Source organism: Nuphar pumila, chromosome 4 (genome assembly GCF_984573655.1).
Source record: "Nuphar pumila chromosome 4, dmNupPumi1.hap1.1, whole genome shotgun sequence".
NCBI classification, from domain to species: domain Eukaryota; kingdom Viridiplantae; phylum Streptophyta; class Magnoliopsida; order Nymphaeales; family Nymphaeaceae; genus Nuphar; species Nuphar pumila.
This window is the reverse complement of record NC_143252.1, coordinates 4,481,523-4,506,313: the sequence shown is the minus strand read 5'-3', so window position 1 is coordinate 4,506,313 and position 24,791 is coordinate 4,481,523. Positions and strand designations below refer to the sequence as shown.

Genomic DNA, 24,791 nt, shown 5'->3' with positions numbered 1-24,791 from the left:
TCTAACCAAATAGTTATGAAGTTTCAAAACATATATATATATATATATATATATATATATATATATATATATATATTGAACATGAATAACATTAAGGAAAAAAAATTTAAGCAAAGTGATGATAATTTTTAGAAATATTAGATAACCATTAAGAAAGACAAGAGAAACATTCCTTAAAAGATAAATTTTAATGAAATCAAATTTAGACAATGATAAACTCAAAATCAACATATTTTTCTAGAAAACATAAATATTGATGATAAGGGAACTTAGTCACTAAAAACCATATCAATTATCAAGAAGAAATAAACAATGATGTATTAATTATATTCCAAAATTTTAGAAAATCCCTTCAATTAAAACAAATCATCATTTTATACTAAAAACATGTATATAAAGTATAACACTAAAAAAATACTCAAGAAAAGAGGAGTTAATTAAATTTATGCATGCAACAATATGAACAAGATAATCAATATGAAACACACACATATATCCAATATGCAATTAAGGAATATTTAATGCACATAAGACGACAATAGAAAGAACTTTTTTTATCAATAAAATGCATATAAAATGCATGATTTTAATGTAAAGAATCCAATAGCCTTCAATTACGAACAAAAATGTCCACCAATATCAAGTGAACAACACACAAGTGTTTTCGTAAGGAACACACTCTGAACACTCACAAAGGAGCACACACAAGAAGGATCACAATATAAAGAAAACCTCAAGTATGCAAAAAAAAATTAGAATTTTTATCCATAAACATCTTCCGTACAAGGAAAAATAAGTAGCAAAAAATTAGAAATTTCAATGAGAGATTTAAAAAAAACCACATAACAAAGAGAATGATATTTGTAAATCAACTCTAATTTGCGAAAAATATGAAGAGATTTAAATTTTTACAAATATCAAGTGATATTTTGCAAATTTTAACAATAGTTTAACCACAACAAGCAATCACCCCCTAGGCCTCCAAGCCTCAAACATAAAGTGTATCAATGACTAGAACATGAGCATAATCATCATGCCACTAAAGGGCTAAAGACACACATGAAGGTGTGTATAAACATCTCGCCTATGTATAATGACACTTAAAAACAAGTGTATCAGCGAGTAGAACAAGAGCATAATGCCAATGATGGGCTAAAATCACACATGAAGGTGTAAATAAACATTTCTTTTCTACATATAATGACACTTAAAAACAAGTGTATCAACAACTCGAACAAGAGCATAATGCCAACGATGGGTTAAAATCACACACAAAGGTGTGAATAAACATCTATTGTCTATATATAATTACACTAAAAAATCAAGTGTATTAGCAACTAGATCAAGAGCATGGTTGTCAGTCGAGGAAGCGGGAGCGGGAAGCGATACGGGAAGCGGGAAGCAAGGCACTTTCAAAAATTTAGGAAGCGGGAAGCGCGGGACTACTTAGAAGCGAGTCACAAACCGTTTCGGAAGCGAACCGGAAGCGACCTAGGAAGCGAGGGGGAAGCAAAAATAAAAAACAAAAAACAAAAAATAAAATGGAAAAAAAGAGGGAAGCGAAGGGAAAGCGTGGGGGAAGCGCGCTTCCCCTAAATGGGAAGTGTGTTTCCCATAAAAGGGAAACACGCTTTCCAAAAAAAGGGGATGCTTCCCCACGCATTTCGGAAGCGCATATCGGGGAATCACGTTTTCCTTACTATGGGGGCGCTTTTGGTAACTCTAATCAAGAGTATAATGCCAACAATGGGCTAAAATCACGCACGAAGGTATGAATAAACATCTCTTGTCTATATACAATGACACTAAAAAATCAAGTGTATTAGCGACTAGATCAAGAGTATAATCACAATGCCAACAATGGGCTAAAAATACAGACAAAGGTGTAAACAAACATCTCTTGTCTATATATAATGGCACTTAGATAAGAGGCATAATAGGAGGAAACACAAAAGGTAAGAGAACTTGTAATGAAAACATACTAATGTTATCAATAAAAATATCAATTTTAATCATTTTTCGAAACGCTATGGTTTCAAAAATAAATAGCCATCACATATAAACAGAGTTACAAGCATCCATAATAACAATGGCCATACAATAAATGAGTGATACAAGACAGTCAGATCTAGAGATCAAACAACTGTCAGTTAAAGCCAAATCATAACAATCTAAACTGACATAAAACAAAGTGCACACAACTGACTCCAACAATATCTTTGAATAAAAATATCAAGGCCAAGAGAAACAATGCATAATATAAAATCTGTGATGGACACAACAAATGTCATAAGAAGGCAATAACAACAACAACAACAACAACTACGCCTTCATCCCAAAACCATTGGGGTCAGCGATATGAACCAAAAAAGAAATTCATTTGGGGTCTTCCACATGAATCCTTTTCCTCCAATCATTTCTATCCAATGCCATGTCCTCGGTGAGGTTCAAAGCATTCATATCTTTTCCTATCATCTCCATCCAAGTCTTCCTAGGCCTACCCCGACCTCTTTTAACTAATATATTTTCCCATTTCTCCAACCTTCTAACTGGAGCATCATTAGGCCTTCGCCGAATATGTCCAAACCACCGTAAACGATTCTCTCGCATCTTATTTTCAATGGGTGCAACACCTACCTTCTTACGTATCTCCTCGTTCTGAATCTTATCTTTTATTGTATTTCCACACATCCATCTAAGCATCCGCATCTCAGCTACACTCATTTTTTGAATATGATGTCTCTTGGCAGCCCAACATTCCGAACCATATAGTAAAGTGGGTCTAATAGTCGTCCTATAAAACTTTCCCTTCAACCGCAATGGCATTCTACGATCGCACAGCACTCCAGTTGCACTTTTCCATTTCATCCACCCAACCTTTATCCTATGATTTACATCCCCATCAATTTCTCCATACTTTTGAATGATGGATCCCAAATATTTGAAATAACCATTCACCGGTATTTCTTGCTCACCGAGCTTCACTACACTCCCATCACTACTTCGTTGCTTACTAAACCGACATTCCATATATTCCGTCTTACTCTTACTCAACTTAAAACCTCTAGCTTCCAATGTCTGTCTCCATAATTCTAACTTAGCATTAACCCCAGCTCTAGACTCATCAATCAAAACAATATCATCAGCAAACAACATACACCACGGTACATTTTCTTGAATTGATCTCGTAAGCTCATCCATCACTATCGCAAATAGGAAAGGGCTTAAAGCAGATCCTTGATGTAACCCAACCGTTATCGGAAAATTGGTTGTCACCCCTCCACAAGTGCGGACATTGGTTACTACTCCTTCATACATATCTTTAATTATACTAATGTACTTGAGAGAAACACCTTTCTTCATCATTGTCCACCAAAGAACGTCCCTAGGTACTCTATCGTATGCCTTTTCTAAATCAATAAAAACCATATGCAAATCTTTGTTCCTCTCTCTATATCTTTCAATAAATACTCACAAAAATCATTTTTCAAACAAGTGAGTTCAAATTTAAGAACCGATTTGAAAAAACAAAGTTTCAAATCAAATCCAATAACGGTAGATGAAAAACTTAGACTGAATATAGTGCAATCATATGCCCATGCAATCATAAGCGTTGTTAATATAAACAAGTTATATAGAGAGACAACTCAATCTAAATTACAAGTCTACTATGAGACAATCAATGCCATTAAAGAAGATCAAAACATATATAAAGATTCTCAAATAACCGTATAAAAAATCAAGTGCATACTCAAGTACAATTAATCATGGATTCTCACAAAGAGATCAAAAGAACTCATGTATATGCAGTAATCTAAATAACTTAAAGCCACATACCTTATACAAAAGACATGCATAGGAACAAATTTAAGCATATATGCAAGTGATAGATTTAAGGCCCTAAGGGCACAATATAAAAAAAGTATATTTTATAAATAACAAGTATGCAATGAACCAAGAGTCTTTAATCAAAGACACGCATGTCCACTAAAGAACTACGTGGACAAACACGTCCATCAACAATGGACAAGTACTAAAGTAAACCATGAGAGAAACACATATAACTCCCATAAAAACAAAAAAATTTCTCATGATTCTCAACTTAATATTTTATTAAAAACTATGCAGCACAATATTTAAATCACATGCAAAGTATGTAAAATAATGTCATGAGACTAATAACATAATTATAAGTACCACAAAAATGATCAACAATGTAAACACCTAATATCATAACTATTGTCTCACAAAAGACCCATAAAAGACATTTATTAAAGTGAATGACTTCACATAAGAAATTATGCTCAATACCTTATGCACGAACAAACAATCTTATTCATCATGTAAGGCAATCATAAGTGCATAAGAATCAAATATCAATGAAAATTATTTTATAATCTAGATCATAATTTTTAACACTTCATATGCTACTTTTAATATACCAAAAGTAAAGAAAAATATTAAACACAAGTTCAAGCAAAATTTCATAAAATTATACTTGTGAAATACATACATCATTATTTTGAAATATCTCAACTTATTTTAAAATATATAACAATTTATCAAAAAAGAACAAAACCAAGTTCAACAATACGATTTGACATTTATAATCATGATTTGTTCAAATAAGGCATTTAAATACCAACAATACATGCCCAAGCATAAATGATTGTATACATATATTATCAAATAAAGCAAGTTTTGAAAAATTAAGATTCAAACATGATTTCAAAACATAGATATATCTAATTTCTCAAAAATAAACAAATGTTTTATAAGATATTTAATAAAAAACAACTCCAACAATGATTAAAAACACCATTTAAAGAGTTTTTTTTTGTTTTAATAATAAATATATATATATATATATATTAATGATAAAAAATAAGTGTTTTCTTATGTATACTGCATGAAATAGATAACACAAGAATTACTTAAAGATATAAGATACATACCGGGTCTATATTTTCCTTAAATCCAAGCCACACAACGATCATGAATCCTTCACGAAACACAAACTCAAATCAAAAAATCCCAAGACCCAAAAGAGGCAAAATGCCAAAAATAATTTCTTGGCTCTGATACCATGTAATGAAATAGCGAAAATATAAAAGCAATGCCACTAAGGGCTTTACAAGATTACGATCACAAAACTGCATAAGCACAAATCAATGCCATTAAGGGCTTACAAGATCGCAACACAATGTGCACAAGCACAATTCCACTATAGGACAAAACAATAGCTGTCAAGGGGAAACAACACAAGCACTAAGTGCATATAAAACATTAAGGAACTAAATAGAAAAACAGAAAATGTAAAAGATTTTCTTCTTTATTGAGCATAAATGCTTAAGAGAAGCATTAGTTACAAGAGAGGGGTTCAACCCCTATTTATACACAAAAGGAGAGCATTGGGCTCTATTGGGGAGCTCCCATTAGAGTCGTTGGGAGCTCCCAATGGTCACATTTGTGACCATTGGGGAGCCCCCAACGACTCTATGGTCTTTTGACCATAGAGCCCATGCTCTTTACAAAAAGGACATTAAATAAAAAAATAAAAAAGATAAAAAATAAATAATAAAAAAATTGTTCCTAATGAACAGTATTGTTACACGAGTAAAATGAGAAAAATAGCCCTAGAGGGTATTTATCTATTACATCATTATATGCATATATATATGAATATATATATGTATATATGTACAACATGAAACAAATATGTATGTATGATGACAATACATACATACATGCATATATATACATACATACATACATACATATATATATACATACATACATATATATATATATATATACATACAACTTAGCATGCTTATCCTATAACACAGGAGTAACTTGTCTCACACTTTGCTTATGCTGCCATTACTGTGCTAGTGATGTCCTACCGCCATCTCTTGATATGTAAGAGCCAAATTATCAAAATCTTAATATATCATATACTTACATAATATTTCATTTGGAACTAGAACACCTACCTAGGGTTTTCACTAATAGAAGATGGGTCCATGATTGTAAATTTCATCTCTGAAAGAGGGCCTAGCATATTTATACAGACGCCGGATGTATGTTGACCTTCCATGACTTAAAAACAAATATAGAGTTATGTTCTACCAAATTTTCTTTGGTTTCAACCATTCTAATGATTTTGTAGTCATGAAAATCTGAAAGCTTTTCATGTGGCACACATTTCAAGCATGTTGTATTTAAGTGTTTCATTTTGTTTTTGTTTTTCTGGTTCTTATAGGTGACTGTTGCATGTGTCGATTAGGTAAAAACCTAATTTATCATTTTGTTTCTTGTTGTATCTTTACATTACTTTTTCCTTTTCTTTAGTAATTACTTTTTCACTCATTTGTAATCTTGCCTATAGTAATGCATAATATAAACATCACCAATCTTAGCCATGTTGACCACGTATTGGCAAGTTACAACAAAAATGAACACATGAAGTGCTATTGGGAATAGTTGTAAGTACTCACATGCACTGGCAAATACAGGTATTACACCTATTTCTAGTATATTTTGAGATGTCACTCAGTGCACCTTGTGATTGGAGATTATTCATCTTTTTTTAATGTTCTGACCAGCCAACAGCATCGTGAGAAAGCTCTCCATTCTCATTTATGGGTCACTACTCACTATATATAATGTCCGTTTGATATCTGCTTGCTTCAGTTTTCTTGGTTTACCCTGCAGATATGTTGGTCATGAGGGTTCTAAATCATTTACTCTGCAGATAAAAGCCTTGAAGGACATGTACTATAATGAACTTCATGATCTATATCAAAAGCTTAATATAAAATGCCAGCAGGTTTGTTCCTTGTTCTTCTTGTTGACATTGATCTGCTAAGATCATATTTTTATCTTGGTTCAGTCACTCTTTTGTTTGTTTTTCTGGTGGCTGGTGTGAATGTGGCATTTATTTTCTGCAACAGGATGCTCTTGGCCAGACGCCAATGCAGTCAGAACAAATGGAGAAGCTGCGATATTATAGGAATGTATTAAAAAATATTTTAACTTATTTGGCTATTCAAAAAAATGGCATTTCGCCAGGTCTCAAAGATAAGATAGGCATGGTTGAGAAGCAGATCATCCATATCCTTAGTATATTAAAGGCCAGGAAATTTGCTCCAAATCAGCAAGGACAGCAACAACTTCCGCCACAATCTGGTGGCCAGTCACTTTCTGTGCAGCAGCAGCAACCACAATCTCAAATCTCCCAGCTACAGCAGCATGAGAGTCACAATAGCCAAATGCAATCAATGAATCTGCAGAACTCATTAACCTCAATGCAGTCAAGTGCTGTGACAGCCATGCAGCATGGAACCATGCCTTTAGGACAGCATATTGGAGTTCCATCATCTCAGCAAAACCTGCGGAATGTGATGCAGCCTGGATCTCCTTTGGACACAACACAAGCAAATAGTTTAGGATCTTTGCATCAAGGTGCAATGAGTTCTCTTCCACATGGCGGTGCAAGCTCTTCGCAGCAAAATACTCTTAATGCATCCCAGCAAACTGCTTTGAGCTCTTTGGCACAAAGTAGTATAAATGCCTTGCAGCAACCCAGTGTTAGTACTCTTCAACCAAATGCTAACATGTTGCAACACCAGCAACAACTCAAACAACTGCAACAGCGTCAAATGCAGCAGCATATGATTCAGCAGCAGATGATGCAACAGCCACAATTGCAACAGCAATACCAGCAACAACAATTACAAATGCAACAAAAGCAGCAGCAGTCTGCGCAACTTCAGGCTCACCAAATGACCCAGCTTCATCAGTTGAGTGATGTCAACGAGTTGAAGATAAAACCTGGTGTTGGTCTTAAACCTGGGCTGCTTCAGCAGCATCACTCAGTTGGTCAACGCCCAGTATATCAACAACTTAAGACTGGATCCTCCTTTCCTGCTTCCTCTCCTCAATTAATTCAAGTCACATCCCCTCAAATTTCACAGCATTCTTCACCACAGGTGGATCAACAAAGTTTACTAGCAGCCACCTCTCTTCCAAAAGTTGGAACACCTCTGCAAGCAGCAAACTCACCTTTTGTCGTTCCTTCCCCTTCCACTCCTTTGGCCCCATCACCTTTACCAACAGACTCTGAAAAGCCTGGAACTTCACCTCTTTCAAACACAGGAAATATTGTGAACCAACAGTCAACTGCTTTATTAGCACAATCACAATCACTTGCAATTGGTACGCCTGGAATATCAGCATCGCCTTTGCTTGCAGAATTTACTACCCAGGATGGTCAAGGTGGTAATGCAGCAGCTTTAGGTTCAAATGGCAAGTCAATTATAAGTGAGAGGCCTTTGGATCGATTGATTAAAGCAGTAAGTGGAGTGTTTGACCATTTCATTCTTGAATTCATAACTTAAAACCATAGCATTCACCTATACATCATTTAAAAGCACTTCATCATGCTCTTCTGACTTTAGAGGACATTCATGGGATTTTTCGTGTCCACCAATAATGTTGGTGCTGAGCACTTCATACTTGTATTGTTTTCATGTAAAATCTTTCTTATGCAACTTTAGGTTGGAATTAGGGATGCACACGAACCGAGTTCGAGTCGAGCCTGGGCTGTTCAATCTCAGCTCGCTTCAAAATGCATTCAAGCTCGACTCGAGCTTGAACAGCATTGTCCAGGCTTGGCTCGGTTCCGAGCTCGAGCTGAGCCGAGCTTGACCGTTATTCAATTTTTTTTTACCAGAAACGGTGGGTTTCGAACCCCAATCTCTCCAGACTGAGCACAACTGACCGATCATTATGCCAGTCTCTGTTTTACGATTCATAAGACCCAGAAAATTTACATATAGTAAAAAACTGCTAGATTATTGAAAGAAAAAATTAAAGACATGAAATTCGAAGTCAGCACCTTGTGGGATAGAGACCAACTCCCTAACCACTACGGAGACAATGACTTTCATGGTTTCTTTTGCAAATATATTATATATATAGTCTTATGTGAGCCTTATCGATCTTTTCGAGCTTAATCGAGCTCAACGACTTGATCAAGCTTGGCTCGTTTATCCACACCGAGCCTGAACTTCTGTTCAAGCTCAGCTCGTTTATTTTTCGAATGAGTTTGAGCCAAGCTTAAACGGGTCGAGCCCGAGCTAGCTTGGCTCATTATGCATCCTAGACTCCTAGTTGGAATGTCATGTTAACAATTGTATAAGAGTTTGATTTAGTAAGTTCTGCCGTAGGGCCTATAACTGGCCATCATCTTTGATTAGTGGACAACATTTAATTTACAGCTTATGTTCTTTTACCATGATGAAGTTGGGTTATTCTTTGAATGTTATATTCATCAGTTATTTGATAAATTCTGATTGCATAATCATCCAGTAGAATTTGGTAGGCTGTCTTGATTAGCTAATAGGTTTCTTGCTTATCTGTTTCTTTTTTCATCCCTTTTGCCCCTTTTTCTTAAAAAGGGAGTAAAAAAACAATATTGATTAATTTGCCATTAGGAGGTTGCTTATAATTGAAAATGCTGAAGCCTCTGCTAATCAATCGTCATAATAACAAAACTTTGATGGTGTGAAACTAAAATATTCTTAATATCATCTAACTGCCCTTTGAGTTGAATTAAAACCGCATAGGGGAATCCATAAAAATCCCATGCATCACGGTGGCTATTTGGTTGGAGGTTACAGTAATTTGGATTCTGCTTCTTTATTATGTAAACAACAAGGGCTCCATGAAACTGGCTAGGTGGGTTGACTTAAGGTGTTCAAGTTGAAGGACATTGCGAGCTTGATACCCAGGGTGCTCGTTCTTTGCCACAAGGCCAAAGCCAACAGAAATCTATCCTTGGTAGGCAGGGGATAGTACTCGTTAGTTTTACACCATGGACACTGAACAGGGCCACGGTCAACGTGGCACCTCTTGGTCCATAACGGGACTTCCTAATCAAACCGGTGGTTTCTCCTTGTTATCCAAAAAAACATGTCCTTTGGTTCTTTCCCTTTTCTCATAATAACATGAAACCTTATTTGTTGGGTCGTATTTCTACGAGAGAAGGGTAACCACCATATGGAACAAAATGGGTGATCTTCACTGTTTATAAAGGTAAGCTATTGTTTGGTGAACCATTTTAGTTTCTGTCTGTTCCATTCTTCGAGTGTTTACCATTGAAATGGTTTTTTAACCAATTATTAATAACTAGAAAGCTATGTCACAAGGACTCGGCTAGGGAGGCGCCGCACCCGAGTCGACACGCCCCGACACGGGTGCGGACACGGGTGCAGCTTCGGACACGGCCCAGACTCGGTCAACGCCGAGTCAGACTCGGTCAACGAGTCGAGGCCGAGTCTGTCCTTTTTTGGACTCGGTCAACGTTGACTGAGTCTAAAAATTGTCCATTTTTAGGGTAAAAAACAAAAAAAATGATCTTTTTATATATTTTAAAATATATATATATATATATATATATATATATATATATATATATATATATATATATATATATATATATATAGCATGAGTCTCAAACATAAGCCCCAGAAAAAAAATATTCCGGGGGGCGCTGCCCCCCTACGCCCCCCCCCCCCCCCCCTGGACCACCTCCGGGGGAGCCCCCGGACCCCCCTTTCTGCAAGGGCAAAAGTATAATTTGCAAAGTTTATAAAAACACTCATGCTGGTGCCAAACTTTAGAGGACAATATCCACATATATGCACACAGGATATATATATATATATATATATATAGCCGAGTCCCCGTGTCAAAATTTTTTAAAATTGCGCCACACCCGTGTCGCACCCGCACCCATGTGACATAGCTAGAAAGCAATCTGATGCAACTTAAAGGACAAATTATAGTGACTTTCTTTTCCATGTATTATACTGCATCTCCACTTTTGGAGTTTAGATATAGTCTGAAGGGAAGTTAGGAATACAATGAGAACATTTGTGTGTGTGTATATTGTACTGTACTGTAAACTGAAAATTACTGAGGATTCCAATACAACTGATATTTTGCAGTTTACAGCTAAATTTTTGTGTCATCTCTATTTATGTTGGATTAGTAATCCACGACCGTTAGGTGATGCATCCATTGTTTAACATATTTCCTTTATAATAAACCGTCAAGTTTCTAGAATTTATGCTAATGCAAATTCATTTTCAGGTATCATCTGTGTCATCCAAAGCTTTCACATCAGCCGTTAGTGATATAAGTTCTGTGTTGAATTTGATTGATCGGATGGCAGGATCAGCATCTGGGAGTGGATCTAGAACAGCTCTTGGAGAGGATTTAGTGGCTACAACCAGATGTCGCTTACAAGCAAGAAATTTGATTGCACAGGATGGAAATGCTGCAACAAGGAAGATGAAACGAAGCACAAGCGCGATGCCATTGAACACTATATCATCAGCTGGAAGTGTGAACAATAGTGTTCGTCAGCCTACTAGTGTAGAATCATCTGAATTGGAGTCAACTGCAACATCCAGAGTAAAGAAGTCAAGAATTGAGGTATTTTTTTATTTTTCAATTAACCCTATCCTATTGGCTAAACATAAAAAAGTCCCCTCTTCCTGCCAACCGTGCTAGAAAACTGTGTACTTTTAGGGGGTTTTGGGACTAGATCCGTGGTATTCAAGTGCCCCATATTGGAAATAGAGGAAGCCAGTAGATGGTAGTTAGGTAGTAGCAGAAAGCAATCGGAACTATGAGAGAACAGGAGGGGCCAACAAGCAAAAGTAATGGCAATCAGCCTCCTAATTACTTTGCAACCACTTGGCACAATAGTTCATATTAAGATTCATAAGCTAACTAAGGGGGTTGCTTTTAATTTATATGTATGCAAATTGTAGTAAATATTTAACATTGAGCAGCAGTCACTCATATAAAAATATGAGTGGCACGCTTGGGTCAAAGTGTGCATTGTAAGCCACATCATTTTCAATAGCACAGTTAACGATACTAGATGGCCCCCACCTCCCACCCATATGAGTCACTCATGCCCGTCAGCTGGAATGTAAAAACCCGGACTCAAGCATACAAGACAGTCAGACCGATAGCCAGAAGGGAAAGCACGACATAGGTTTTTTGCTCTCTGTGGAGACATCCGTATGTTTTGGCTAATTCTAAATTTGTCCGTGGATAGATTCCATCTAGAGTGCACATACACACTGAGAGAGAGAGAGAGAGAGAGAGAGAGAGAGAGAGAGAGAGAGAGAGAGAGAGAGAGAGAGAGAGAGAGAGATCTTCTTTGTTCTTCCAGGTTAGATTCACTGATGGGGTCTAGGTTTTGAATTGGTAAAGGTGAAAGGGGAAATGACAGAATAAAGGTAAAAGAGTCATACAAATGAATCGTTCATTTTTTTTACCATGATGGACAGGTATTACATATAAGCATGGACATGTGTCAATGATGAAAAGAGGGATGTTTTGGAAAAAGAGAGGAGGAGGGCTCCTTGAAGTTAGCAAATAGGAAGGGGACTAACTTGGAAGAAACTCCTTTCTCAGTATTACTATATTTTAAGCTATGTCACAGGGACACTCCATTTTTGGCCTTGTGTCTAGGGACAGGACATGAAATGGGAACATGACACAGGTGGCACACCCATGACACATATGGACAATAATTTATTATCTTAAATGAATTTTCAATAGTTTTCAATAGCATTTTCAATAAAATATATTTTACATATTAAAATTAAAAAATCCATGCCTCCATGTTCATGTTTTTCGAACTCAAGTCATGGTTCATGTCCATGTCCTTGTTAGGGATGGCAGTGGACCGGGGGAAAGCGGGGCCCCGCCCCGCCTCGCCCCGTTTGGACTGGGGATGAAGGGTATGAAACGGGATGGAGGCGGGGCAGGGGTGGACGTGCACTTTTCCCCGCCCCGTCCCCGCCACGATCCCCGCCTCATCCCCGCCCCGACCACTTTTCCCCGCAATATCCCCGCTCCGCCCCGCCTCATCCCCGTTTGGACCGGGGATGAAGGGTATGAAACGGGGATGGAGGCGGGGGTGGAGGATAAAATCCATCCCCGCCGCGGAGGCGGGGCGGGGGTGGAGGATAAAATTTTGAGGCGGGGCGGGGGTGGAAACCTTGTCCCCCGCCCCGCCCCACTGCCATCCCTAGTCCTTGTATTATAGATTTTGAGTCGGTTGGCTGGGATGGGGTGTATGTAATAAAATGGTGATCTTCCACAAAAACACAAAAGCTCACAATGGGTGTCTATTGGAGACACTTTTTAGCACAACCCACAAAAGGGTATAAATGGAAGAACACAAGATAAAAATAATAAACTTTTATTTCTCATGAGAAATGTTTAAGAAGCATTGAATTACAAAAGAGGGGGTCACCCCTATATATACAAGAAAAGAGAGGAGTGGAAAGAGCTCTTCCTAAGAGTCGTTAGACCTAGTCCAACTGCTCTATTTTGTAATGAAAATGATTCAATCCAATAAACATGCAAGAACACACTTCAATCAAGTAGAATACTTGATTGAACAATCAAACCACCCACACAAGGGTCAAATAACTTTGTTATTGCATTGGGATACTCTTAAAAGAGTTAAGAATACAAGGCCACAAGAGGCCTATTTATAATACATATGGAGGCAAAAGGGTGCAGCTCCATATGGTTGTTGGTGTTGCACCCAACGGTCACATTTGTGATCGTTGGGGCATCTCCAACAGCTATATGGAGTTGTCCCATCATAAAAAAGACAAAAAAGCAGAAAAGTAAAAAGACAAAAATAAAATACAAAATAAAAATAAAAATATCAGCCCATTAGGCTAACACCTATTTAGTAAAAAGGCCAAAATACCCCTATGGGTATTTCGGTTTATATATATATATATATATATATATATATATATATATATATATATATATATATATATATATATATTAACACCCCCCCTCAAACTCATGGTAGAACAATCAAGAGTTTGCCAAGTAGGAAATGAAATCGAGGTGACGGAAGCGCTTTAGTGAAAAAGTCCGCTAGTTGGTACTCCGAGGGAACGTAAGGCAATGTGATGGTCTTCTTTAGAAAATTTTCACTAACATAGTGGCAATCCATTTCAATATGTTTTGTCCTCTCATAAAATGTATGATTGCTTACAATGTAGATTGCACTCTTGTTGTCACAACATAGTCTGGAGGGTTCTGCAATGTGAATTCTCAAGTCCTCTAGTAGTTGCCGCAACCATACTAACTCCAATATGGTCGTTGTCATGACACGATACTCAGCTTTAGTGGAGGAAAACGACACCTTCTGTTGCTTACACATAAACCAGTGGTTGAGCGTCTATCATTTACATCCCCTCTCCAGTCAGAATCATAATATGTGATGACTTTTAATGAGGAAAAGGGTGATAAAAAAATCCATGATTAATGAAATTCTTAATATATCTAATAATTCTCATTACAGTACTCATATGCACTATAGTGGGAGCATGCTGAAATTGACTAACAGAATAAATAACATGAGATATATCAGGACGAGTAATAGAGAGATAAGACAAAGCTTCAATCATTTGTCTGTATGGAGTTGGATCTTGCAGAGACTCTCCATCATCTTTCTTCATTTTGGCATTTAAGACCTCCGGAGTATCAACCCGTTTTTTATCCGAGAGTCCTAGATTTCTGTTGCGTACTTAGTCTATGACAAAAAATAACCACGAAGTGAGTAAGCCACTTCTATTCCAAGAAAATATCGTAAAAAACCAAGATCTGTCATATCAAAATTGTCTTTAAGCACATTTTTGATATGGTTAACTCTTTGCTTGTCACCTCCTGTGATTATCATATCATCTACGTAGAGTAGTAATATCACAATTTCTGCATTGGAAGACTTAACAAATAACACAGTGTCAGTAAAACAAGATTTAAAATGAAGTTGTGTCATCACACTACTGAACTTATCATACCAAGCTTTGGGAGCTTGTTTTAAGCCATACAAGGCTTTTCGTAATAGATGGGTTTTTTCATGTGCTAAATTCAAACTTGGTAAAGGATCCATGTAGACCTCTTCATTTAGATTACTATTCAAAAAGGCATTTTTTATGTCCATTTGAAAGAAAGACTATTTTTTAATTGATGTTATAGAAATAAGAGTTCTCACAGTGGTCATTCGAGCAACTGGAGCAAATGTCTTGTCGTAGTCTATTTCATATTCTTGACTGTATCCCTTGGCTACTAACCTGGTTTTGTATCTTTCTAATGTTCTGTCCCATTTAAGTTTTACCTTGTAGACCCATCTATATCCTATGGTCTTCCTTCCTTTAGGGAATGTTTAGATTTCCCAAAGTCTTTACTTTTTCCAAAGCTTCTAATTCATCATTCATTACCTTAATCTTTTCTTGATGATTTTTAGCCTCATGGTAAGATGGTTCTGAATATGAGTGTATGGCCATTAAGCATGATCTGTATTTTGGTTCAAAGGAATCATATGATACAAATCTATTAGGAGCTTTTGAGATTCTTATGAACTTTTTAAGATTAGAAGAATCTACATCTTGATTTTGGGAATACCTTTTTAAAGCACATGGTGGATGACTTTCGGTACGTCGAGTATAGGTTTGTATATTATTATGCGATAGATCTATATTATTAAGATCCTCATTTGCATTTGCATCATGAGTGTCTTCATTTTCGCACTCATGCATGTTATGAATGTCTTCACACCTTTCACGTTCATTGACAAGGTAAAAAAGAAACGAATAATCACAACTTTCTTGGATTTTTTTCTTATAAAACCAATTTCATTTTCAAGAAAAGTGACATTTTGAGAAACATATAATTTGTTTCTTTCAATGTCATAACATCTATATCTTTTTTGGTTTTCAGCATAGCCTAAAAAAACACAAGGGATTGCTTTTGGAAAAGTTTGTCATTCTTATTATTAAAGACAACATGTTTACATCCAAAGACTCTTAACCTTTTATAATCGGGAGATGTTTTAAAAAGTTTTTTAATAGGAGAGATATTTTCAATGTTTTTTTAAGACATTCTATTTATCAAATAGACTGCCGTAAGGGCGGCTTCGGCCCAAAAAACTTTTGAAACATTTCTAAACATAAGAAGTGTTCTAGTGGTCCCAATAATGTGTCTATGCTTCCTCTCGGTTAGTCTATTTTGTTGATGATTGTATGGACAAGATTTTTGATGAACAATCCCATGTAGGCCAAGATAATTTTTGAATTCTTTTGTCACAAATTCTCTCCTGGAATCGGTTCTAAAGATTTGAATATTAGTTTTAAATAAATTCTTTATATAACAATAAATTTTTTTAAATCAATCAAATACTTCTGGTTTTTGTTTTAGAAAAAATATCCAAGAGTGTCTACGATAGTCATCTACAAACACAACATAATAGGATACACCTCCTTTTGATACAACTGGAGTCGGTCACCATACATCTGAAATGTACTAATTCAAATGGACTTTTAGTTATAAAATGTCTTGGTCCAAAGGGCAAAGACTTCATTTTGCGAAGAATGCAATCTTCACATGCAAAATCTTTTTCTTTATAATTTAAAATAAATGGAAACAAGTGTAATTTGGTCACGCTAGGATGTCTTAGTGTTTTGTGTCAATTTTCTATATCTTTCTTTTCCACAAAATTACAAAAAGTTTGTTTTGATAACTCAAGATTGTTTATGACATAAAGATTTCTTCTTTTATGGCCTTGCCCAATCGGCTTTCCAGACTGGAGATCTTGTATTAAACAATCATTAGATGAAAATAGTATTTTGCAACCATGGTCCATAATTTGAGAAACAGATAAAAGATTTAAATTTAATTTTGGTACTACTCTAATATTTGGTATGTGAAAGATTGGAGGTTTTTGAAAAATCTCAAAACTTTTGATTTTCAAGGATGTTCTATCGGCAGTTGAGACTTAAGTCATTTGGGTTAAAATTACATTCGAACAATATGGACTCATTTTGAGTCATATGAAAAGAAGCACTGGAATCTAGGATCCGAGAGGTCTTACCATGGTCACAACTTGTGGATACGGAAGCTCCCGAAAAAGAAGAAGCTTGAGTTTAAAGCATTGGTTGTAGCGCCTCCATTAGTTGAACCAAAGAAAGCGAGCCAATGCATTTGGAGTTGTCTATATCACTCATTTCAACTGAAGCAACTCTTTTGTCTTCTCTATGATCATCCTTTTTTCTTTTGGGACAAAATGACTTGATGTGTCTCAGTTCATAACAGTGATAGCAACTGATTTTTTCACCGTTTTTGTATTCATGGTCACCCCTCTTTTTATAGTTGGTTTTTTTTTTCATTCTCATTTTTTATAAAATGAGGAGGTTTATAACTTCTAGTATGCTTATCGGGCTTTTACATGGCAAACACGGATTCTTCATCTTTTGAAGGGGAAGGATTCTTCAATCTATTTTCTTCCATAGTCAATTCTTCAAGAGTTTCTACTATGGATGGTACACCTCATCTATTAAGGCGAGCCGACTTGGTTCTTTCAAAATCAAGCTTAAGTCCATCAATAAATTGGTAGAAGTGCTCCGTTTTAATTTGGTTTTCAAAGAGTTTTACATCTTGTGGGTAATGCCATTTTGGCATAAGAAGAGTCAATTCATACCAAAGAAGGGAGATTGCATTGTAGTATTCCCTATGCCTATCTTTCCTTGTGTTATGGTTCTTACCTTATTTTGAACATTACATATGTGAGCTTTAAAGACTATACATGGCTTTAAGATATTTCCACGCATCACTTTTTCATAATCGGAAACGACTTTAGCTATTTCCTCTCCTTGAAGAGCAACTTCCTTCCCATTCTCAATTTTTTAAAGAATGAGTTTAGGCTCTTTTTCGGTACTGTCCACCAAACCACAGTCCATTTTCTCATATTTTGTGCTTTACTATGGATGCCCACGTCACATAGTTTGTATCATTTAGGTGTACGAGAATGGAGGCTATTACTTCTTTCTTCATTTCTTTACAACGTGAAGAGAAAAAATATATATAGAGAGAGAGAGAGTAAAGAGAAGAAGAAGAAGAGAAAAAGAATGCAATACAAGACTTGTTTGAGAGATGATGCGCTTTTGATGCAACAATCCATGATTCGTTGTATTCGCCAAGATCACGATCCTCCTCTTGATGTTATCACAATCTTTCCTCTAAAAATTGCTTTTGGAGCACTGAAGCTCTGATACCATGTAATGAAAATGATTTAATCCAATAAACATGCAAGAACACACTTCAATCAAGTAGAATACTTGATTGAACAATCAAACCACTCACACAAGGGTCAAATAACTTTATTATTGCATTGGGATTCTCTTAAAAAAGTTAAGAATACAAGGCCACAAGAGGCCTATTTATAATACATTTGGAGGCAAAAGGGTGCAACTCCATATGGTCGTTGGGTCTGCACCCAACGGTCACAAGCTCCAACAACTATATGGAGTTGTCCCATCATGAAAAAGACAAAAAAGTAGAAAAGTAAAAAGACAAAAATAAAATACAAAATAAAAATAAAAATATCAGCCCCTAATGGGCTGACGCCTATTTAGTGAAAAAACCAAAATACCCCTGATGGATATATATTAACATATTTATAGCCATTGGATTAGGTCCAACGACTATATTATTAGTCAAGATCTAATTAGATCATGACTAACTAGTTCAAAGTGAACTAGATAAAAAGAAAAAAGAATAAAGAAAAGACAAAAAATAAAAAATATAAATATATATTATATTATTATTATATTACATATTTTGTATTTTTAACGCTATCCCTCAAACTTATGGTACAATGAGCGAAAGTTTGTTTAAGATGAAATGATATTTAAGAGCAGCGAGAGGTTTGGGGAAAAAGTCTGCCAATTGATATTTTGATGTAACATATGGTAGATCAATGGTTCCATATAGATATTCCTCTCTGACATAGTGACAGTCCATTTCAATATGTTTGGTGCGTTCATAAAATGTTCGGTTGTTGGCAATATAGATCACACTCTTATTGTCACAGCACATGCGTGAAGCTTGTGTCACTTCAACTCTCATGTAAGCTAGCAGACGTCTAAGCCAAACTACTTTCATTGTTGTGGTGGCCATGGTTCAGTATTCAACTTCGGTGGAAGAAAGAGAGACCTACTGTTTTTTGCATTGCCACAAAATTAGAGATTTACATAAGAAAACACAAAAACCAGTAGTTGAGTATCTGTTATTGGGATCACCTCCCAGTCAGCATCAATATAAGCAATTAAATCTAATGAAGATAAAGCAGATAAGAAGAGGCCTCGTGAAAGAGAGGACTTTATATATCTAACAATACGCAAAACTGCTCTCATATGAACAGAAGTGGGAGCGTGCTAAAACTGGCTAGCTGTGTGTACAACGTGTGCTATATCAAGTCTAGTAATGGAAAGATAGGAGAGTGCTCCAATGAGTTGTCTGTAAGGAGTGGGATCATCAAGAGGTTCTCCATCGATTCTCATTTTGATGTTGACAACTTCTAGAGTGTTCACTTTCTTATCATCTGTAATTCCAGACTCGGAAACAGTATTAAAAGTAAATTTAGATTGAGATAACAAGTACCCACAAGGAGAATAAGCAATTTCAATTCCTAAGAAATATCTCAATAACCCTAAATCAGTCATTTCAAAATGAGTTTTAAAAAGATTTTTAATGTTTGCAACTCTTTGTTTGTCACCTCCGGTGATAATCATGTCATCTACATAGAGAAGAAGAAGAAGAATCCTTATATCAGAATTCTTCATAAATAAAGCAATGTCAGTCAAACAAGATCGAAATCCAATATCAAGCATAACATGACTAAACCTGTCATATAAGGCTTTTAGTGATGTTTAAGACCATAAAGAGTCTTTTTTAAGCGAAGAACTTTACCCTTAGGGATACTAATAACAAGTGGAGCTTCCATGTAAACTTCTTCAACTAAATATTCATTGAGAAAAGCAATTTTCACATCTATTTGAAATATGAGCAATTTTCTAATAAATGCTAAAGCTATTAATGTCCTGATTGTGGTCATTTGGGCAACTGGAGCAAAAGTTTCTTCGTAGTCGATACCATACTCTTGAGCATACCTCTTGGCCACTAATCTGGCTTTATACCTTTCAAGAGTTTCATCACTCTTGGTTTTAACTTTGTAAACCTACCGATAGCCTATAGGTTTCTTGCCTAGAAGAATATCTTGAATAGTCCAAGTGTTAGCCTTTTCTATTGCTTTCAATTTTGCCTTCATGGCTTCTACCCATTCAGTATGGTTTTTGGTTTGAGTATAAGATGATGGTTCCACATATGATTGTATGAATTCAATAAATGCCTTATATGTGGGTGAAAAAGATTCGTAAGACACAAATTTTACAGGAGGTCTAGAAATTTTGGATTACTTTATGGTTTGTACTTCATAGTATTTTTCTAATGCACATGGAAGATTGGATTCTCTACGTCTTGAATATTGTAAATTGATGTTCCTATGAGTTTGCTCTTCATTATCAACATTATGTTCAGAATCAATAGTACCTTGATCATCGTCTAAATCGTATTCATGATCATATTCATTGAATTTCGAAGTCAAATTTATCAAAAAAGAATATTTAGTTACTTCCTTGGGCTTTTCGAATTCAAAGAAACTTTCCTTTTCCAAGAAGGATACATTTCTTGATATATACAAATTTTCATTTTGAAAATCAAAACAGCTATAGCCTTTTTTATTATTTGCATAACCTAAAAAGACACAAGGTATGGCGCGGGGGAAGAGTTTATCACCTTTGTTGGTGAAAACAAAACATTTTCATCCAAAGACCCTTAATCTAGAGTAGTAAGGAGATAACTTAATAAGTTTCTCAATCGGAGTTATATTTTTCAAAGAAGAAGATGGCATTCAATTTATGAGATAGGTAGCAGTTAAGGTAGCTTCTGCCCAAAAACCTTTTGGAACTTGATTTGCTATTAATAAAGTCCTAGTGGTTTCCATAATGTGTCGATGTTTTTGTTCGGTCAGGCCATTTTATTGTGGTGCATGTGAGTAAGGTCTTTGATGTGTGATGCTATATAAATTGAGATAGTCTTTAAATTCTTTAAACATAAATTCTCCTCCTGAATTAGTACGAAAAATGAAAATATTATTTTGAAATTTATTTTTAGTCATTTTGTGAAATGTTTGAAAATGTGAAAAAACCTCAAATTTATGCTTAAGGAAGTAAATCCAAGTATGCCTAGAAAAGTCATCGACAAAAATTACATAATATGCATACCCGCCTTTTGATATGACTGGTGCAGGACCCCAAACATCTGAATGTATTAACTCAAGTAGTCTAGAAGAAACAAAAGTTCTATCATGAAATGGTAATCTTTTCATTTTGCCAAGAATACAATCTTTACAAGTAAAATTTTCAGAATTACAAAATTTTTCTATAACTTGAAAAAAAAATTGAGTTTAAACATATGAGGATGGCCAAGTCTTTTGTGCGATAGATCCAACTCTAGTTTCTGAACATTATAACAGAAAGCATTCTTGGGCAATTCCAAAAAATCCATATAATAGAGTCCTCTTCCTCTATGGCCTTCCCCAATCAGCTTTCCTGACTGACGATCATATACCCAACAATCATGAGAAGAGAAGGAGATATTACACCCATAATCAGATATTTGAGAAACAAATAAAAGGTTTATATTTAGTTTAGGAATGTATCTAACTTCTAAAATAAATAATTTTTTAGATTTATGAAGTTTTTCAAAATTTTCTATTCCTTTTATTTCAAGAGATGTACCATCAGATGTGAAAACTTTTGACACACTTGAGCTATTGTTAAAACATTCGGATAAACTATTTATATTTAGGGTCATATGAAAAGAAGCACTGAGTCAAGGAGCTAAGAAAAGTTACCGAGATTGGAAAAGGATAAGACAACTGCTTCAGTCGAGGCTTCAGTTGAGGAGGATGCTCCTTTGAGAAGAGGTTGAAGGATCTCCATTAATTGAGCTATAGATACAGGTGCATCTTGATCTTTTGATTTTGAACCAACAGATGCAACTTTCTTTTCTTCTCTTCTCTTTAACTTAGGACCTTGAGGCCTATAGTGTCCGGCTTATAACAATGGTAGCAAATGACTTTTCTTTTGTAAAAATCACCATTTTGTCTACTATAGTAAGGTGGCCTATAAGTATGCACATAATTTCCCGATCTAGATACAGCTAGAACGGAATCATCTTCATGTTAAAATGTATCATTCGACAATTGTAATATTATATATATTATATATATATAAAGGATAATACATATTCATATATGGTATATATGCATATGCATTATCCTAATTATATATATATAATATATATTTATCTATTTATAGGCATAGGGGTAGTTTAGACATTTCACAGTTTTTACGTTTGGAATATGTTTGTAATTTTCTTTTTTATTTTTCCCTTTTTTTGCGGTTTGCGCCACCTAGGGAGGCTCCCCAAAGAGTCGTTGGGGAGCCCCCAACGATCACAAATGTGACCGTTGGGGGGCTCCCAACGACTCCTTTGGGAGCCCCCTTGGTGGCCCCTCTCTTGTGTTATAAATAGGGGTCTCCCCCTTTGTATTCTTCACTCCTTAGAGGAGCTTATGCTCCATTGTATGGGGGTTTATACCCCCTTCTTCATTCTTCTTCAATAATATTCAACTTATGACTTTATGTCATATTTTTGCCCCTTGTGTGGGCTTATGTGTTAGCACATTATGTGCTTGTGTTGTTCCCTTTAATGGGTTTATTCGCACTTCATGTGCATGTGTATGGGTTCTTTATTGAACCTAATGTATTCAAAGCCACTTTCTAACATGGTATCAGAGCAAGGTTGAGATCGAGTTGCTCTTTGGTGCATCGGGAAGCGTGGTATTCAAGAAATTTTTAAAGAAAAATGGTGAAGTATTTATTTCTCTCTCTTTTCTTTCTTAAAGTTATTAGGTATGCATTCTATTTCCTTAAGTATTGTATGAAGAATTTAATATGTTTTTTTATGTGTACTCTTTGTCATTATGTCTTTTTATAAAAATTTGAGTTACTTGATACTCTATTGAATCTTTTTCGTATACATACTTTTTCGTATGTTTTTCTTTGAAAAATTTGAAAATGATAACTTGTTTGGCGAAAAATTAGATATATGTGGGTCGGTAAAGATTAATGACCATTGGAGCCTTGAACTTATATTTTAAATCTAACTTTGTTTATAAGAATACCTTTTATATATGGTAAGTCTTTAAAGAAAGGTATGTTAAGATTAAAATGTTTGTGAGATGTAGTTTTTCGAAAAATGCTAAATTCCTTAATAAGTTTTGATTCACTTATCTAATGTGTCCTTTTTATATGAGCAACATTTAATTAAGAAAGTTTTTTTATATAATTCCGGTTGAATTAAGTTTTAAAATAGTCTTATGGAATATGGTGATTTTCTTTGCATCTTTATACTCTTAAAAAAAATTTCAATTTGATTTAAAGAGCTTGTCTCATTATAAAATTTATGGTCTTCACTAATGTTTGTTGCGTACTTATTACATTAGGAGTTCGTAATAATCTATTAAGTCATGTTTTTTGATAAAACTTAAAAGCTTTTGAATTTTTCCTCAATAAATGTTTAATTTTATAGATTTATGCCATAGTACAATCTTACTTTATCATAAGGTTTTTTAACAAATCTATTATTCTTCTTTGTTGGAATTTCTCTCACTTTAGTGGAGTTTCCCCCTTCTTTGGGAATTTTATGTGTTTTGAGCTCTCTTTAAGGAGCCTTTCGGTCCTTATAATCTTCTTGTGAGTATATACTCTTTTATGAAGATTTCATGATTGTTGTGAGAAGATTGTCTGTGAGTATCTTTTTCCTTGCATAATATCCTTCAACGATTCATTAATACTTGTAACCTTTTGTGGATCTTTTGAGATTGGTTGTGAGCATCATTTTTCAAGTTACAATAGTGGATTTCATAAGATTTTTCAAACTTCACCATCTTTATGAATGCTTATATTGGCCTAAGTTTGTTATTTGCTTATTCAAGATTATTGTCATTTAAAAATCTTGCATTGCATAAAAGTGCATCTATTATCATTTGGTGTGCATTTAATTGCACTTTATATCTATCATAGTTGAGGCTTGTTTTTTTTTTATTATTCCAAATCGGTTCTTACGCATGATGTTGCTTAATATTTCATAATTGTGTTAGTTGCATAATAAGTCTTTTTTGTATAAATGACTTCTTTTGAAGATTAAGCATAATTCATGTTTATGCAAAATTGTTGTTATAAAGCATATTATTGTGATTGATTATATTGAACCTTTGATTCAATTTTTAATCGGTCCTCTTTTCTTTGAAAAATGATTCCTAAAGTGTTTATTGCCTTTTTGTGGCATTTATATTTGTCCATCACATGTTTCTTTAATGCATCATTGTTTTGGCCTTATTATTGTTTTATTAGAGATGTTTGTTGAGGTGAGTTATGAGCACCCCGTGTTATATCATTTTAGATTGTCCAAATTGCCATATTATAGATGATGGTTGAGGTGAGTTATGGGCACCTTGGGACTCTAGAATGATTTGGTATATGATCTCTAATTATGAGTGTGACACTCGTTATTATGTCTTTTTAGATTGTCCACTTACCATATTATAGATGGGGGTTGAGGTGAGTTATGGGCACCTTGGAACTCTAGAATGATTTGGTATATGAGTGTGTCACTAGTTTGATGTTGGCCATTGATCTTATGGATGCTCTTATTTACATATAAATGTGATGGATATATGATGTTTGAAACCGTAAAATGTTTTA

General features: G+C 35.1%; 1 protein-coding gene across 3 annotated transcripts in view; it reads left to right on the top strand.

Annotated features, from left to right (window-relative positions):
- The window catches only part of LOC149839125 (mediator of RNA polymerase II transcription subunit 15a-like), a 48,766-nt gene that overhangs the window by 16,422 nt on the left and 7,553 nt on the right, over positions 1–24,791 (top strand). For all 3 annotated transcript variants that reach the window (XM_090002300.1, XM_090002299.1, XM_090002298.1), the window contains exons 6-8: positions 6,758–6,832; positions 6,957–8,357; positions 11,161–11,505. In XM_090002300.1, the coding sequence (XP_089858426.1) occupies positions 6,758–6,832; positions 6,957–8,357; positions 11,161–11,505 (1,821 nt within the window). The remainder of the gene's footprint in view (positions 1–6,757; positions 6,833–6,956; positions 8,358–11,160; positions 11,506–24,791) is intronic.